The following is a 17,198-nucleotide window of genomic DNA, read 5'->3' as shown; positions in this document are numbered from 1 at the left end:
TCTCACTGTTTTTTTACGAATGTTTGACGTTACTTTTAAGAAAATTACTTTCAAGTCTTTGCTACTATAAGTAACATTAGTAATCCTTGCTTGGAAATATTTGAACTTGGCTGTAACCCAAACCAAGACTCCAGTTGCTTTTTAAGATGCTGATAAAGCTCTCACTGCACCTTTGTTGGCGTCCTCGCTGCAAACATACTTGATTGCGGCCTTGCTGGCAGAGCACCCGTTTACCACACCTTCTCCGTGAATGCAGGCGGATTTTCAAAACAATGCTGCTCCTTCATAGTGAGAGGTGGCTCCTTGCTTTTATTGGCTTTCCTCGATACTCTTGAGGTCGGGCACACACACACTCCTGCTGGTGGACTCATAATCTTTATGAGAGAGCGAGCTGCTTGGCACTCTTGCTTCGTACCCAGCAATAACGACAACTAGGATTAAGCCGGCTGCTTTGGTTTCCGTGAACTCGGTGAAGGCTTTTACATGACTGACCCAACTGCACTGGCATTTCAGAAGGGTACGCGCTCCCAAGTCCGTCAAACTCCAGCAGCGTCAGTTCTGCCGCAGCGCCACCTTGCAAGACAGGATGGAACTGCGCCCGTGGGTTTCTGAGACTCCACTCTTGCCTGCAGTAGAAAGCCTCATCTTTCTTCCCTCAGAGTGGTTCGTGGTTTTGAACTGTTGATCCTGTGGTTACCGGCCCAACACATAACCCACTGTGCCACCAAGCCTCCTTTTAGAATCCATAAGGGCAAATTTTTAAATGAAGGAAACTAAGAATAAAGGCACAGGCTTCTGTGAAAGGCCAATTCAAAGCCCTGCGGTTGAGCCTGTGTCACCCTGAGGGCGCGACGTCATAACCTGTCAGTTTCAGCTTGCTGGGCAGTGAAGCAGGGTGGGTAAGTCCTTACAGTAACTGTCGGGCAGGGGATAGCAATTACCCCCGCCCTTCTGTTCCCCCAAGTATTGTTTGCTTCTCCCTCTCCCTCTCTCTCTGTTTCAATTGCAAGGTAGACTAGATACATATCTGGAAATGGTGTGTAGCATCGCACTTTGAGGCACCAGAACTTTTCCAGTTCCAACAGGTTGCATATTGTGCTTCGTTTTAATACTTCCACTTTGGGACTTGGTAGAAGCCAGTGCGGCAGGGCGCTGTGTCAGTGGGGGACATCGGAGCTGGGAGACCCTTGGCTGTACACACGGAGGTCTGCAGAGCGGCTCAGTCTCCTGCAGGAAACAGATGCTGATGTGTGGGGCTCGGGGTTTCTAGAAAGTCGCCCCGGAACGGATAGAACCGTCTGCCTTGTCTCCTCCCCTCCACCCCATAGGGTAAAAGAAAGAGCGCTACTCCAATGGTGCCCCTAAGTTAGCCCGTGTTGTCACTTCAGGTCATTTTAAGACGTCTCTTTCCGCCTTGTGTTGTGTGTCCGTTAGGGAGTTACAACATTCGCTTTCAAAGATTTTCTTTGGCTACAAATTCCATTCTTGAGTCCATTGCCCCTTTGAGATGGAAAGAAAAATTCTTAAGCTTCGCATTTTCAGTTCTTTTTACAGTATCTCTTGCACATTTGGCTGTGTACACACTTCAGGCAGGCTAAGCAGGTTGACAGGCAGTTGAGCTGGGGAGGAGTGCCGGGGCACCCCGTATCCCTCTCTGAGTTGCTTTCTCTTTTACATTCGACGTCCCCAGCTGACAGCGCAGAGGGTGGGTGCTGACCCCGCGCCAGCAGCCGCCGCTCCACAGCCCAGCCCGCTTCAGAGATGTCAGCTCTGCTGCAGGAGCTGCTCCGAGTCTCCGAGAAAGCGGCGCACATCGCCCGAGCTTGCAGGCAGCAGGAAGCGCTCTTCCAGCTGCTGATAGAAGAAAAGAAAGAGGGAGAAAAGAACAAGAAGTTTGCCGTCGATTTCAAGACCTTGGCTGATGTCCTGGTACAGGAAGTTATAAAACAGAATATGGAGAACAAGGTAAGATGGGTCACAGCCAAGGCAATGGTCACATATTTGCCCCGGTGGTTTTTCTTTCCCTGGGGATAGATAGCATGCTTCTTCCCTGTCCCCTCCAAATACTGACACCTTGGAGGGAAATACATGTTTCAGCCTTTCCTGCCTTGTTTTGATCATGCTGTTAATAAAAGAGCTACTGCTGAAGAAAATTACAGACTAGCAAGTAAGGAAACGCACTCGTGATTCTAACACAGATAAGCATTTTAGTACAGGTCTTTTAGTCATGCATTTGTCAAACTAGTACATGTTCTCGCTAAAGTAAGCCAAAGGGAGAAAACCACAAAGCCCCGCCACTAGAGAAAACCACAACTATAGATAAAGTGTTAGACTATTTTGCCCTCCGAGTGTGTGTGTGTGTGTGTGTGTGTGTGTGTGTGTGTGTGTGAGAGAGAGAGAGAGAGAGAGAGAGAGAGAGAGAGAGAGAGAGAGAGAGAGAGAGAGAGAGACCCATAGGCTATGTTTCAGAGGAAACGAGCTTACTGCTTTGTGACTTTTCTGCTTTGCTTGATATATTAGGTTTCACACTTTGACTCGGTCATTTATCTAATGGTTACCTTGGTTATAGGTGTGTAGGGTCCTAGAAACATTTCCCAGCCTCCTTTTATTTTGGTAGAAAAACACTGTTGATGACTAGATAGTGGCTGGCATATTCTGGGCATCTTGAACTGACTGGGAGAGGAAACTAGCAGACAAGCGTTTCCTCGGCGCCCAGTCCTCTTCGAGGGGCTTTGTAGATCTTGTTTGACTCCTGTCAATTGGGTACGAATTGGTCTCTGGATAGAATGGATGAGAAAAGTGTGAGGTTCAGAGAGGTTAACTCACATGCCCCAAGTTACATGGCAAGTCATTGGCAGGGCCACCTCTCAAAGAGGCACACGGACTCTAGTTTCCGTCTTTGCAATGCTATGTTGCCTTTTATCATCTAATCCCATACTGGAGGTTTGGTGTAGATAGCACTTTATGACCCCTAAAGCATTACAAACTGTTGCAATAAGTTCTAAGAAATTCCTCAAATATTATTAAAGAGGTGTCATTTTAGGACTATTAAACGGATTTGTGACCAGAGGTAGGAGTGAGTAGATGGCTCTCTTGAGATTATCTCCATAAACTCCACATTCCCCCCACCCACCCACCCACCTCCCACACCCTGCAGAGCCAGGCTGTAGGCAATGAAAGGAAGCAAATTGGTTTTTGTTTGTGACTGATCAAGATAACTGGGTGCAAGGGATGGTTGAGCAATTGGCTAAGGAATGTGTCAACGTTAAAAAATATGAGTTAAATACTTGCCTCAAAGTATAACTAAGTTCAAGCAATTGTTCATAGAAGAGGCATATGTAAAGCAGAAAAATACTTAAAACACGTTTTTTTTGGCTCTGTAAGAGCACTGTTTCATGACCAGGAAGGTGTTAAGTAGTCTGGGGAGACTGAACTTCCAAACTTTGAATGGGCCGGTGTCCAGCCCGTTTGTCCTATCCTGCAGAAGAGGAAAGACAGACCAGACAGGTGGCTGCGGGCACAAGTCAAGCTGCAGGCCATCTGAGAATGACCGAGTTCAAACATCTGAAGCATTTCCTTTTGTTCCCAGAAAACATCAAGCATAGAATTCACATATTTGGGGAACATTCTTTGCTAATGAGAAGATTAAGGAGTCTTGGTGACTCGGGCACTAAGCTCTCAGCTGTGGACTGAAGGTTGGTGGTTCAAACCCAGCAGCTGCTCCGTGGGAGGACGCTGTGGCAGGCGGCTTGTGTAAAGATTACAGTCTAGGGAACTCCTACGGAGGGGGGTGGGGGTGGCTATAGGGTTGCTATGAATAATAGAGATAGAAGCAGGACGTGTATGAAAAATTCCTGATTATGAGGTGATTCTTGATGCTTCACTCTATTGCTCCATTCATTACTCGGTCAATACTCTCTTTCCCCCTCCTCTGTCATAGTCTCCTACCCTGAAGGCTAATGACATTCTAACAGGTGACTGACACAGACCTGGAGGTGATAACAGAATGGAATGTCCTTTGATCTCTTTCTAATTTTCATTAAAAAAATCACACATTGCCCTGATTATCTAGGGTTGCTATAACACATGCCTTAAGTAGATGGCGCTAGCAAATTTAGTCTCTCCGTTTAGGACACTAGACATTCAAATTCTAGAAATTAGGATAATAGACATTCAAATGGATGGTGTCAGCTCACGTGGAAAGGCGTTCTTTCTGTTCACCACAGTTTAGGAAGGTTTTTTGTCTCTTTGGACATCTGTAGACTTGGCATTCCCTGAGATCTGCATGTCCCTTGGCATCAGTATTCTTTGGATCTAGGAGGTTCCCAACACGGGGACCTCAGTCCAAAAGGTGCACTTTATTCTCAGCTCTTCTTTCTTGGTGGCAGTAGGGCCCTCTGTCTCTGGTCATTTCTCTCCCTTTTTATCTCTTGTAAGGTAAAAGGATGTTACAGACCACACCGCAGGCAAACTCCTTTTACACTACATTTGGGCCTTAAGCATCTTCCAACTGATTGGTTTTTATCACTTAACTGCCAAATCCCATCATTATATAACTGCCAACCCACTGAGATTCATGGCCCCTGCCAAGCTGCCACATATTTCTTAGGGGGAGACAACTCAATCCATGTTAGCAACCAACTAAGGCTGTTCAATTTTGGTTGAGGAACCAAAATTAAAACTATTAGTTAAACTACCTAAGTTGCAAACACTCTAGTTCCTTTTAGAAGGATGCCATCTTTATATAAGTTCTTACAGGGTTGCTGTGAGTTGAAATCGACTCGATGGTATTGAGTTGGGGTGTGTATTCAATGCAAATGGAAAGGAAGATCATACTCTGAACTCCGTGAACATTGGGCTGCTAGCAGCTGCTTCGCAGGAGGAAACTTGCCAGTTTCTGTAGCAACTGATGGCTTTGGAACCCCATGGAACACTTTCATTCTGTCCTGTGGGGTCACCATGGGTCAAAATTGGCTTGATGCACAACAGTGCAAGATTAAGGAAATGAGGAAGACTAAGTAATGAATTAGGCTGCTTTTCTTTTAAACTTAAAAACTATTGGCATATAATTCACATATTGTACAAATCAGTAGTTCAATCGGGTAGCTTTTGTATTCTTTGATTGGGAATTTGTATGTTTCTGAATTGCATATCTAATTGTGCTATTTAGTTTTGAAATGAGAATGTGTTCAAACCAATATATATATTTTTGTTCATGCTCTGAATCGCTCAGTTTCCAGGCTTAGGGGAAAAAATTTCTGGAGAAGAATCCAATGAGTTTACTAATGATTTAGGTAAGTATAAGAATCTTAATATGTGTTTATAACTTGATGATATTCTAATCTCCATTTTATATCCTGAAATAAGGCATGTTTGGGAGTCTACAATGTAAACAACATATTTGAATGTTGGGCTTCATCAAATCTACCTCAGAATATTGTGACATTTAAGTAACAGATGTGATAGCTTAGAATAATTTAGAAGATTCACGTGTAAGAGTATTAAGACAGATCTAAATCTGTAGCATTTGAAGGTATGTCTTTGGCCTTATGGAAAGGTGAAGCTGCCCCCAGAAAAATACACATCACTACAATTGTGCAGTTTCAGGTCCAGGGTTTAAGCCACTGTGTAGCCCCTGGGGAATCCATGAACCTTGGCTGAAAGTGGATGGAGAGGCCCTGACCCAGTGATGTCATGTGATCCTGAGCACAACACTGTGTTACTTCTTTGGGCTTCAGAACATTTGCAAAGGGAGTTTGAGCTAAGAGTCCTTTTCACATCTTTAGATTCATTGATGTATCTCTGCGCCCCTGTGGTGTTGATAAAAAAAACTCTCAAAACCCCTATCTCTTTTTAGAGAAATAAGGTTTTTTTGGGTGTTTGTGTAATGGCAGAAAATCAAATTAATGAACTTTAAAGACTGTTCACTTGATAGTTAAGCATCTAGAAGCACAATTCAGATAGCTACCCCCACCCCCACCCCCACCCCAACTCTGAAAAATTTCAAGTGTCTTTCACTGGTTGTGTTACCTTGTGATTAGTTTTACCAGTCAGAAGAGAGAAATCCCATTTAGACTTCTTGAAGTTTTAAAAGTAAAACAAATCAAAATTTCTCCAACTCTTAAGAAGTCCTGTGTAAAATTCTACATTTGGCTACTTCATAAACAAGTTTAAGCCCTCATTTATCTTGCATAAGGGCAGAAATGTCTTATGCGCTTTTTATCTGAAGAGCTGAAATTTACCCATTCTCTAAGGAGGGAATGGACTTAGGAGGTTGGAGGAATAGAGAGGCCTGGGGAGTGGTGGACAAGGCCACAGCTTCTTAGTAAAGTTTTTAGTATTAACAAGTTGGCATTGATAATGAGAAAGAGCTTTGATTTTCCTCTAAGAATGATGGGACTCCATTGGAGAGCTTTAAGCAAAGAAATGAGATGTGATTTGCTGCTTTGAACGACGTTATGACTTGCTGATCTCCAAGTAGATGCTCAATGGCCATTCGCATCATTATTTCCCCACTTCGACCATTTAAGGAGCCCCAGTGGTCTTTGGTAAGCGTAGGACAGCGTAACAGCAAGGTCAGCATGTCAAACCCAGCAGCAGCTCCTCAGGAGAAGGATGAGGCTGTCTGCTTGCGTAGGTGTATTGCCTTCAAAGCCCAGTGCAGGGGTCACCGAGCCAGGACCTGACTTGCTTGCTGAGTGACCATTGTTTCATCCAGTGCTTCTCAAGCTTTAATGAGCACGGGAGTCACCTGGAGACCCTATTAAAATGCCACAGGGTTTAGCAGGAGCATGAGATGCTGAATTTCCTCCAAGATCCAGGCATTGTGGGTGCTAGTCGTCCTTGGAATTGTGAGAGCCCTAGAAATAATTTTTTCCTCCATTGTCACTTTTTGTTGCTACTCACTTTTCTCTCCCCCTCACCCCCTAGGCCCTTCCCCTCCTTTCTTTTGCTGGATCTGGTCTCCGACCACCTCAAAGATTAAGAATTTGTTTAAAGCAGGCCTTCAATTAGATTCATTCCAACACGACCCCCTCCTGAGAACTTGCCTTTCCACCCCAGATATACTGAAATCAAAGGGCAACTTAAGACGAAAGCTGCTGCATGACGTTGTTTTCCTGAGAAAGAAGGCGGAGGTCATGTGCTCGCATGAGCCGTACTCTTAAGCTAGGCAGCTGTGAGCAGAGCGACTGGAGGATACTGCACGTTGAATGGCGAAAGTAGCAAAGGATGCAGAGATTCTCCGTGGTCGGAGTCCCTTTCCTCCGGCTGCAAAATTGTGAGCGTGTGGCCATGCAGACATTTTTCTGGGGAGGAAGAGCCCTCTGCTTCCTGGCGCCCACCCCTAGCTATTCAGGTTAAGCAAGTGCTTGAGTGGCCACTGGCATGTTGTATCAGGTGATCCTGGTAGTCTGCCAGGTTGAGAGCCACTGTTAGGAATTTCTCTCCCCTGCCAATCCAAGCGGAGCCCTGATGGCATTGTGGGCTGGTGGTTGAAACCCCCCTTTCTCTGCAGCAGGAGAAAGATGAGGCGGTTTTCTCACCTAAAGATTCACACTCTCAGAAACCGTCTGTAAGGGCGGCGTTGAGTGGGGCTCTACGCAGGGGTGGTGGGTTTCATCTCGGTGTACAACTTGTGCTTGCTCTCCATGGTCTGTCTGTCTGTCTGTCTGCCTGCCCCGCCCCCCCCCTCACTGAAATGCAGTGTAATGGCGCTTAGTTTGTCTTTATTCCAGGGGAAAAGATCACTGTGAGACTGTGCTCCACAGAGGCAGAAACGGCAGAGCTTCTCGGCAAAGTTCTGAATGGTAACAGATCGGCATCTGAAGCATTAGCCAATGTCGTTCATCAGGACGTCTCCTTTACGGACCCAATTCTGGACTCACTAAAGATCGATATTCCGCAGGACATTTTGGGAATATGGGTGGATCCCATAGGTAAGTATGAAAAGACTCAAGCTCAACTATCGGGCCCAGAAAATCAAAACTGTGTTTAACTCTCCTAAATTAAAAAAAAAAAAGTTTAAAAAACGGTAGCCTTGAAGGGTGTTAGATGTGTTTATAGATAGATGTATACATTTCACCTAGGGCTCTATTCATTGCAGTAGCAACACAGAACCCTCAATATTCATGACTGTAGGGTTTATGACGGCAATTAATAGGTTACAGTGCTAGTGAGAAATGCTGAGAATACAGGGATACTCAGACAGGATATGTTCAAAGTTCCTTCCGGGCTGCTAATAAATACACCGAGGGCATGCCACTCCATTGTAAACCTCAACCCGAAGGCATTCAGCTAGACCTCCGTGGGTCAGCAAGCTTGGCTCCCTTAATTCAACGCCCAGATGCACCCAACACCACAAGCCAGTCAGCTGCCCAAAAGCACTCGGCTTTATTTGCTCTGTGGACTCTGAGGAGTCCCACCACTCTCATGCTTTGGGCGCTTTGTCTTGTTGCTCTGCCACTCCAAGAATATCAAAGCTGCCCTCTGGATCAAGGAGGTTCACTGTGCCAGGGATCTCAGGGCCCAGAGGATATGCCACACTCCTGGCTCTTGCTGGTAGTGAGATCCACCCACTGTTTCCCAATGGGCTCCTTTGTACCCGGCAGGATGGCAATGCAGCCTGTTCAGTGACTCACAGGCGGACCCTACCGGTGTCTTTCCACCTTTATCATCCAGGCCCTGACTGGAGAAGGTTGTTGAGTGAGAGTTGGAGACTCTGGCTAGAAGAGCCATAGTAAATAATCCACTGCCCTGGCAGGGGGCCTTCAAAACAGTTATGGGAAGATGGAATTTGTTCCACAAACGTTTGGAGCTCCCCCTTCGGGTATCCAAATATAGACACATGCACCTACATGTACAGGCATCTAAAGTTAAGGTAATCTTTGCAAGACTGCTCAACACAGGTGTTCAAACTCGAATGGCTTCAGGGACCAATCACACTGGTGAAAAGAATGCTGTGATGGCAGGTGTCTCTGCTTTAGGACACATGACCTCTAAAGACACCTGGGCTCTAGGAGACTAGGGCAAGACTTCTTTTATCCTATAACCAACTGTATTAACATCATTTGATGGAAAGTTTAGTCAGAATTATATGGATGGCATATGGAAATTAAGACCTATTCCCAAAATTATTTAGTATAAACCCATTATGATTTCTGACGAACAGGGCCTCCTGTTTCTTGGTTCTCTTGTGGATTCCTCCCCCCACTCAACATTTTGACGGCCTAAGCCTTTGTGTCCTTAATCTGCTGAGGGTCCACAGCTGCTGCCGAATATACGTCTTAGGGGTAAATCTACTAGCTTCTCAGCTGCTCTTCCATGGGAACAGCAGTATTCTCACTCCTTTTGCCTTGAGAGAGGCTAAAACAAAATGAGCCCTTCCACCCCTAAAGGCGTCCTCAGGGGAGCCTGTTCCCTTCCACCTCAGTACCATTCTGGTTACAACGGCTCCAAAGGACCCTACCACTCACCCTGAGGTCATTAACTTCTCAGTGCTTCCAGCATGTTCTGAATATTTGCATGCTTACTACATGCCATGTACTATGCTAGGTCCCTGGTAGCGCTATGGGTTAGGCGTCAGACTACTCACTCTGAGGTAGGCTGTTCAAACTCACCAGCTCCTCCGAGGAAGAAAGAATAAGGTATGTTTCCATCAAGATTTACAGTCTCTGAAGCCTGAAAGGGCAGTCCGTATTCTGTAGGCGTACTGTGAGCTGGATTGAGTCCATGACAACAGGTTTGTTTGGGTTTTGGTGTGCTAGGTGCTGTTGAAGCTAGAGGCAGGTCTGTCAAACATGTTGGTTTTTTTTTTAAAACAGCTTGAAAGTGCCTGGAGGGTGGAGAGAATGTGGGCTGGAAAGGGAGAACTGATTACAAGAATCTATGTATAGCCTCCTCCCTGGGGGATGGACAGCAGAGAAGAAGGGCGGGGAGGGGCATGTTGAACAGTGTAACATATGGCAAAATAATAATTTATGAATGATGAAGCGTTCCTGAGGTAGGGGGGAGTGGGGAGGAAGGGGGAAATGAGCAGCCGATATTTAAAGGCTCAAGTAAAAAGGCAAATGTTTTGAGAATGATGGCAACAAATGTACATATGTTCTTGACACAATGGATGGATGGATGGATTGTGATAAGAATTGTATGAGCCCCCAATAAAATGATTTTTAAAAAGTGCCCTACAAGTAAAACAGCTTGACACAACAGCCAAAGATAAAACTTTATTGGCTACCAAATTAAAAAGAGAAATGATAAAGACAAAACAAAGCCCAGTGCCATTCAATGAATCCCAGCGCCTTACAAACCTATAGGATGGAGCAGGACCGCCCTGGGGTTTCCAGGGCTGTACATCTACAGAGGCGCACTGCCATTGCTGTTCCCTCCAGAGCATCTGCGGCTTAGAACTGCTGACCTTCCGGTTAGTAGCCAACTGCTTGACTGAACCCAGCCCCCTTTGAGACATTATGTGGGGCAGTTTAAAGATGTATTTGTCATGTAAATCTTTTCCTGCCTCTGAACAACTTTACTTCGTTTTTTTTTTTAGATTCAACTTACCAATATATAAAAGGCTCCGCAGACATCAAGCCCATCCAAGGCATTTTCCCCAGCGGACTTCAGTGTGTCACCATCTTAATTGGTGTCTATGACATCCAGACAGGCATGCCCCTAATGGGTGTCATTAACCAACCTTTTGTGTCACAAGACCCAACCACGCTCAGGTAAAAGACATGTTTTGGTTAAGGTGTTTAAAACTTGCGACCCTCCGCTCCATCATCAGGTTTCTCCCCTACATAGCCATTCATACGACTCAAGTTCACGGAGTTGGTCCTACTGAAAGGCCCGAAAGGCTGTGTTTGTATTGAAGGTCTGTGTTCTCCATTGTGGATTTGGGAGCATCTTACTTGGCACCAGGTATGTGTCAATGGAAACTTTGGGAATACACGTGGTCTGGGAGAAACCGTGGTTTTCACCTTTCGGATATAGAGAGACTCCCTGTTCCGTTCCCTAGAATACACCCCAAAACAGCTATGAATAGAGGGGGGGTGGCACTTCTATCACACGTGGACCAAAGGTGCCTTCCTTGTACTGCTGGCTGGGCCTCGGTGCAATTTTAAAATGAAGTTCAGAGCAGAATGTGAAAATTTTCCAATTGGTTGATTGGTAGGTCCGAGGAGGATTTGAATCTGAGCATGGGGTGATCTCTAGCTCATGCTGTTGACAGCACTTCGTTTCCTGTCTCCTCCCTTCCCCCATCCCCCTGGGCTCCTGCATAAGGAACAAGCCAGGAGGCTGGTGGCCTCTGATCTACAGCTTGTGCTCTGGGGCTGGCTCCAGTGCCTGGCAGAATCAGGTGGAACCAGGCAGTTTTCCTCTGTGGTTTTGATTTTGATTGAAATGAGCCTCATTTATATATATAAAATCATTGTATTTTTACTGAAATGTAAGGACTTGATTGAACTAAGAATTGAGGGTTTTTTATTTTGGTTATAAATTTGGTGTGCTACCACTCACCCGATCACCCCTTTTCCATAGAGTTGATTCTGACTCTTAGAGACCACCCTGTGTAGGGCAGGGAAGAACTGCCCTGTGTGTTTCCAAGCTTGTTACTTTTATAGGAGTAGAAAGCTCCATCTTTCTCCCTCGGAGGGGTTGGTGGTTTTGAACTGCTTACCTTTCAGATCACAACCCAAATGTGTAACCACCACACCAGCAGGACTCCTAGAAGGCATACTTATTTTTAAAAGGTTATTAGACTGAAAATAATTGAGGCTGGATGCAGACTTATCATTGGCCTATCAATGGAGATGGTTCCAAACTCGATAGTGTCAGAGATCCTCCTGGACCTGAGCAGCTGGGTTTGAATTCAGATTCTACCATTGATGGACTGGGTGGATGTTGGGCAAGTTATTTACCTTCTTTCTCTAACCTGCTGCTACTACATGGAATACATTACCCTAACATACATAGTAAGTTAAAACCCAAACTAAGCTTGCTATCGAGTAGATTCTTGCTATTGAGTAGACTTATAGACTCTCTTCCTCTAGGGGCTTCTCCCTGTCCCTTTGGGTTTCTGAGGCTGTAAATCATATGGGAGAACAGAAAGATTCACCTTCTGAGGGAGCAGCTGGTATGTTCTAGCTGCTGACCTTGTGGTTAGCATCCAAAAGCATAACCGGCTATGCCACCAGGGTTGTCAAATTAAGCATTGATAAAAGATAGATGCTGCTGTTACTATTGTCAAAAACAGTACTACCAATCCACTTTTCTTGGTTTAAGAAGTCAAGTGGAACAACTAAGAAATGAGTTACCATATATTTATATATGATGTTGGGGAAATAGATCTATGTGTATATATTTATAGGCTTAGTATTAAGGTAGCAGATAGACATTGGGCCTCTAAAGTACTCCTTCAATGTAAGAACACTTTGTTCTATCAAACTGGCATTCCATGATGCTCACCTTCTGACATGATTGTTGAAGACAAAGTAATGTGGTAAAGAAAGCTGATGGTGCCCAGCTATCAAAAGATATAGCATCTGGAGTTGTAAGGCTTGAAAATAAACAAGCAGCCATCTAGCTGAGAAGCAACAAAGCCCACATGAAAGAAGCACACAAGCCTGTGTAATCACGACAAGGTGTCAATAGGATCAGGTATCTGGCATCAAAGAACAAAAATCATATCAGTGTGAATGATGGGGAGTGTGGAGTGGAGACCCAAAGCCCATCTGTAGGCAACTGGACATCCCCTTACAGAAGGGTCATGGGGAGGAGATGAGCCAGTCAGGGTGCAGGGTAGCAATAATGAAACATACAACTTTCCTCTAGTTCCTAAATGCTTCTTCCCCACCACTTATCGTGATCCCAGATCCACTAGACCAGAGCATGTACACTGGTACAGATAAGAACTGGAAACACAGGGAATCTAGGACATAAACCCCTCAGGACCAATAATGAGAGTAGCAATACTAAGAGGGGAAAGGGAAGGTGGGGGGTAAAGGGGGAACTGATCACAAGGATCTACATATAACTCCCTCCCTGGGGGACATACAATAGAAAAGTGGGTCAAGGGAGACATCGGTCAGTGTAAGACATGAAAAAATAGCTTATCAAGGGTTCATGAGGGGGGATGGGGGAGGGAGGGCAAAAAAAATTGAGGAGCTGATAAACAAGGGCTCAGGTAGAAATAAAATGTTTTGAGAATGATGATGGCAACAAATTTCCAAATGTGCTTGACACAATGGGTGAATGTATGGATTGCCATAAGAGTTGTATGAGCCCCCAATAAAATGATTTTTTTAAGTGAGTTACCAAGTGAAGCAAAACTTGTTACAGACATGATGAAAGATTGGCAGATTAAAAAATATTTTTGGCTGCTCACTTCCTGGGAGACATGGCAGCTGACAAGACTTCTGAAGCCAGAGAAGCTACGTAGAGACCCCTGCCAGCAATGAGATGCTTACAACGCCACTGGATCCAAAGACTTTCTACCCACTGGCCTGTGTTCGTCCTGCATTTAGCTTCATTGCATGTGTTTCGTGAGTCTGAAGAGGACTTTAGGGATTGCTGTCAGACGTGGGCTAATGTTGGACTTAGGAACTTGATCTGGACTGGGCTGGGATGTTTTCTCAGTGTTTAATTGCTCTTGTGTATAAACCTCTCCCTTATATACATATGTATGTCCATAGATTTGTTTCTCTAGTCTACCCAGACTAACACAGTACCCCAAGTAAATGTCAGAAAAGATCAAGTAAGGGAGGTGAATGGAATATTTCAGAAGCCATCTCAAGAAGACAAAGAATTAGAATGCAATATGTGAAGACCTGGACTTAGAAAAACAAAGTGGAAGAACAAGCTCAGCAGATCTCTGGCTGAAAGAACTTGAAAAAAATTTGAAGTGGAAAGCTTCAATGGATAAGAATAATTTCGATGGGTAAGAATAATTTCGATGGGTAAGAATAATTTCGATGGGTAAGAATAATTTCGATGGGTAAGAATAATTTCGATGGGTAAGAATAATTTTGTAATAATTTTGTAAGCATGAAAAGGTGAAAGGAATGCACAGTCACTGGATCAAAATTAATTGGGGAGCATCAACCATTTCAAGAAGTACTTTATGATGAAGAACCAATGATTTTGAAGGTAGAGGCGCTAGCTGCACTAAAGACATTAGCAAAACCAAGTTTTAAGAATTGATGGAATGTCTCTAAAAATGGATGCAGAGCTAGAAACAGTTACTAGTGGATGCCAAGAAATTTGGAAGGCACCCCTCTGGACATCCAACATATTGTAAGCTTTCCAATAAAGGTTGCTAAAAAGAATATGAATATTGTTGAAAATATACTTCATATCACATGCAAGTAAAATTATGCTGAAGATAATTTAAGAACAGTAGTATCACTACGTCCACAGGAAGCTGCCAGAAATTTCACCTGGGTTCAGAAGAGGACCTGGAATAAGAGGTATCATTGGTGATACCAGCTGGATCTTGGCTGAAAGAAGGATATACTACAAAGATGGTTACTTGTATTGTCCTGATTATACAAAGGAATTATGCTCTGTGAATAATAACACACAATATGTATCATTTGCAAAGATTAGGAATTCCAGGACCTATACACAAGTGAAGAGACAGTCATTGGAACAAAACAAGGTGGTACACACTACATGGTTTAGAATCAGGAAAGGTGTGTTTCGGGTTGTGTACTTTCACCACTCATACTCAGTCTGCATACAAAGCAAATAATGCAAGAAACTGGCCTATAAGGAGAAGAGTGTAAACAAATTGCACTGAACAAATATGCTACACAGACCTATTTAAAGTGTCACAGAGCAAAGATGGCATTTTGAAGTCTAAAATATGCCTGGCCCATGCCATGGTATTTTCAGTCACTTCAGGTTAATATACAATCTGTGCAACAAATAATGAAGTCCAAAAAAGAATGATTTATTTGACTCATGGTGCCAGAGAAGACTACTGCAAGATCTATTGGCTGCCAGAGGAATGGAGAGGTCTATTGGAAGGAAGTGCTGCCAGCATAGGCTTCAGAAGCTATGACAGGAGATTTTGTCTCATGTACTGTGGACACATTATCAACAGATCAGTGTCTGGAGAAGCGCTTACACCTGGTAGAGGAGAGGGCCGAGGGAAAAGAGACCCTCCAAGGACAGCCTGAAACGGACTCAAGAATGACTTCATGTTTAATGACAACGGAAAGGGAGGGACGGAACCTGGCAAGGTTCCTTCTGTGGCACACGGGTGCTGAATTGGACCCTACTCCTTGGTACCTAAAAATACAGAGTCCCCAAACGTCAAACTCACTGCCCTTGAGATGGTCCCAAGGCCTATCAGCTCTATAGGTCACGGCGGCACACTAGTTACAAATTGGGTTGCGAACCACTGAGTGCGCAGCTCAAAACCAGCCACTGCTCTGCAGGAAAATGTTGAGTTTTTCTACTGCCATAAACAATTACAGCCCTGAAACTCACAAAGAGGTTCTAAAAAAAAAAAAAAAAAAAAAAAGATGCAAATCACATGTAAATTATGATATATCCATCTGAATATGAAATCATTAAATTACTGGGTACTTACTGAAAATAGTAACAGTGGAGAAGCATATATTAAAATTACAAACTATCAAATAATATCTACAACTATAAATAATATCTACAATGATAAGCTTGGAAATAAATAGTTGCATATATTGAAAGTAAAAATATATATATTTGTGTGTTCATCTTTTTCCCTATTAAATTGTAAATGCCACTGCAATAATCCTGAAGGCCCCAAATTCCACAATATTTTAAGCTTGTCCTAGATTGATGTGATACTGTCAAAAAAAAAAACCAACATTGCTAGCTTGTGACAACAGGTGGCTGCATTAACAACTGAGACTTGAGTTAGCTGCCGGATCTCCACGTCCAGGGTTAAGACTCATTGTGTTGTGTTGAATTATATATATGTGATGAAATAATGAGATGGTTTCAAACAGTTCATGGAAAAGTGTTCCCACTATTGATTCTATGTACTTTTTGAAGACCCTCCTATAATTGTGTGTATTTAAAGCCAACATGTATAATGAAAAATATAACCTCCAGAGAAAATGTCCTCTCTTCCAGGTGGAAAGGCCAGTGCTTCTGGGGCCTCTCTTACATGGGGAACAACATCCATTCGCTTCAGCCCATTGCTGCACGGGAGAGGAGTGAGCTGCCAGGCCAGCCGACTGGGCGCCCCAGCGTGGAAGCAGAACCCCACGCGTTTTCAGCGGTCATTAGCACGAGTGAAAAGGAGCCGATCAAAGCCGCCTTGCTGCGCGTGTGCGGAGAGCGCATATTCCGGGCGGCCGGGGCTGGTTACAAGAGCCTGTGTGTCGTTCAGGGCCTTGTCGACGTGTACATCTTTTCGGAGGACACCACGTTCAAGTGGGACTCTTGTGCTGCGCACGCCATACTGAAGTCCATGGGCGGGGGGATGGCAGATCTCAAGGAGTGCCTGGAAAGAAACCCGGGGCAGGGGCTCGACCCGCCGCAGCTGGTGTACCACGTGGCAAACGAAGGCGCCTCCGGGGTGGATCAGTGGGCCAACAAGGGAGGACTCCTGGCATACCGATCAAGGGAGCAGCTGGAGACCTTTCTCAGCCGCCTCATCCCAAATCTTGTACCTCACGATATGAATACCTAGGCTGACCTCCGTGTCCACGTAAACCTACCTGAAAATAGTCCCCCCTCTTCTTGTGAGGGGGCTTCCCCCCATTTTGTTAGAATAATTACAAAATAAATAAATGATATCCAAACAGCAATTAAGTTCATGCCTGAAATTCTGTGTTGCCGGTTCTGCTTGAAACACTTTAGTAAATTATTGAAGGGAAGGGAAATCCTCAGGAAACCTAAACATTGAATTGACAGGTGTGAAATGTTACTGAAATAGCAGGGAGAGCATAGGATTGGGGGTGGGAGGTTTTCTTCCCTAGCTTGGAAGAAGCGCTGCAATTTTAGCCGCGGTTGGTGGAATATTTAGAACTGTGACTTTGTTCAACTTGGCCAAAGTCAAAAAGCATCTCTGTAAAATCGGAGAAGCCTTTATTAAAAATGTGGAGCTATTTGTTAATCCTCTAAACGCAGGTGTATATACTTCTAGAGATGACGGGCCCATCTCCCAAACCTTTCCCCAGAGAATTCAGTACTCAGTTTAAACCATG

General features: G+C 44.4%; 1 protein-coding gene across 3 annotated transcripts in view; it reads left to right on the top strand.

Moving 5' to 3' along the window:
* The window catches only part of INPP1 (inositol polyphosphate-1-phosphatase), a 38,075-nt gene extending 21,276 nt beyond the window's left edge, over window positions 1–16,799 (top strand). For all 3 annotated transcript variants that reach the window (XM_075530211.1, XM_075530212.1, XM_075530213.1), the window contains exons 2-6: window positions 1,691–1,965; window positions 5,234–5,294; window positions 7,737–7,937; window positions 10,547–10,721; window positions 16,120–16,799. In XM_075530211.1, the coding sequence (XP_075386326.1) occupies window positions 1,762–1,965; window positions 5,234–5,294; window positions 7,737–7,937; window positions 10,547–10,721; window positions 16,120–16,681 (1,203 nt within the window). In that variant the 5' untranslated portion in view covers window positions 1,691–1,761 and the 3' untranslated portion in view covers window positions 16,682–16,799. The remainder of the gene's footprint in view (window positions 1–1,690; window positions 1,966–5,233; window positions 5,295–7,736; window positions 7,938–10,546; window positions 10,722–16,119) is intronic.
* The last annotated feature ends 399 nt before the right edge of the window (window positions 16,800–17,198 follow it).

Source organism: Tenrec ecaudatus, chromosome 13 (genome assembly GCF_050624435.1).
Source record: "Tenrec ecaudatus isolate mTenEca1 chromosome 13, mTenEca1.hap1, whole genome shotgun sequence".
In the NCBI taxonomy this organism is placed as follows: Eukaryota; Metazoa; Chordata; class Mammalia; order Afrosoricida; family Tenrecidae; genus Tenrec; species Tenrec ecaudatus.
The sequence above is the reverse complement of the archived record's forward strand: the minus strand, read 5'-3'. Positions and strand labels throughout refer to the sequence as shown.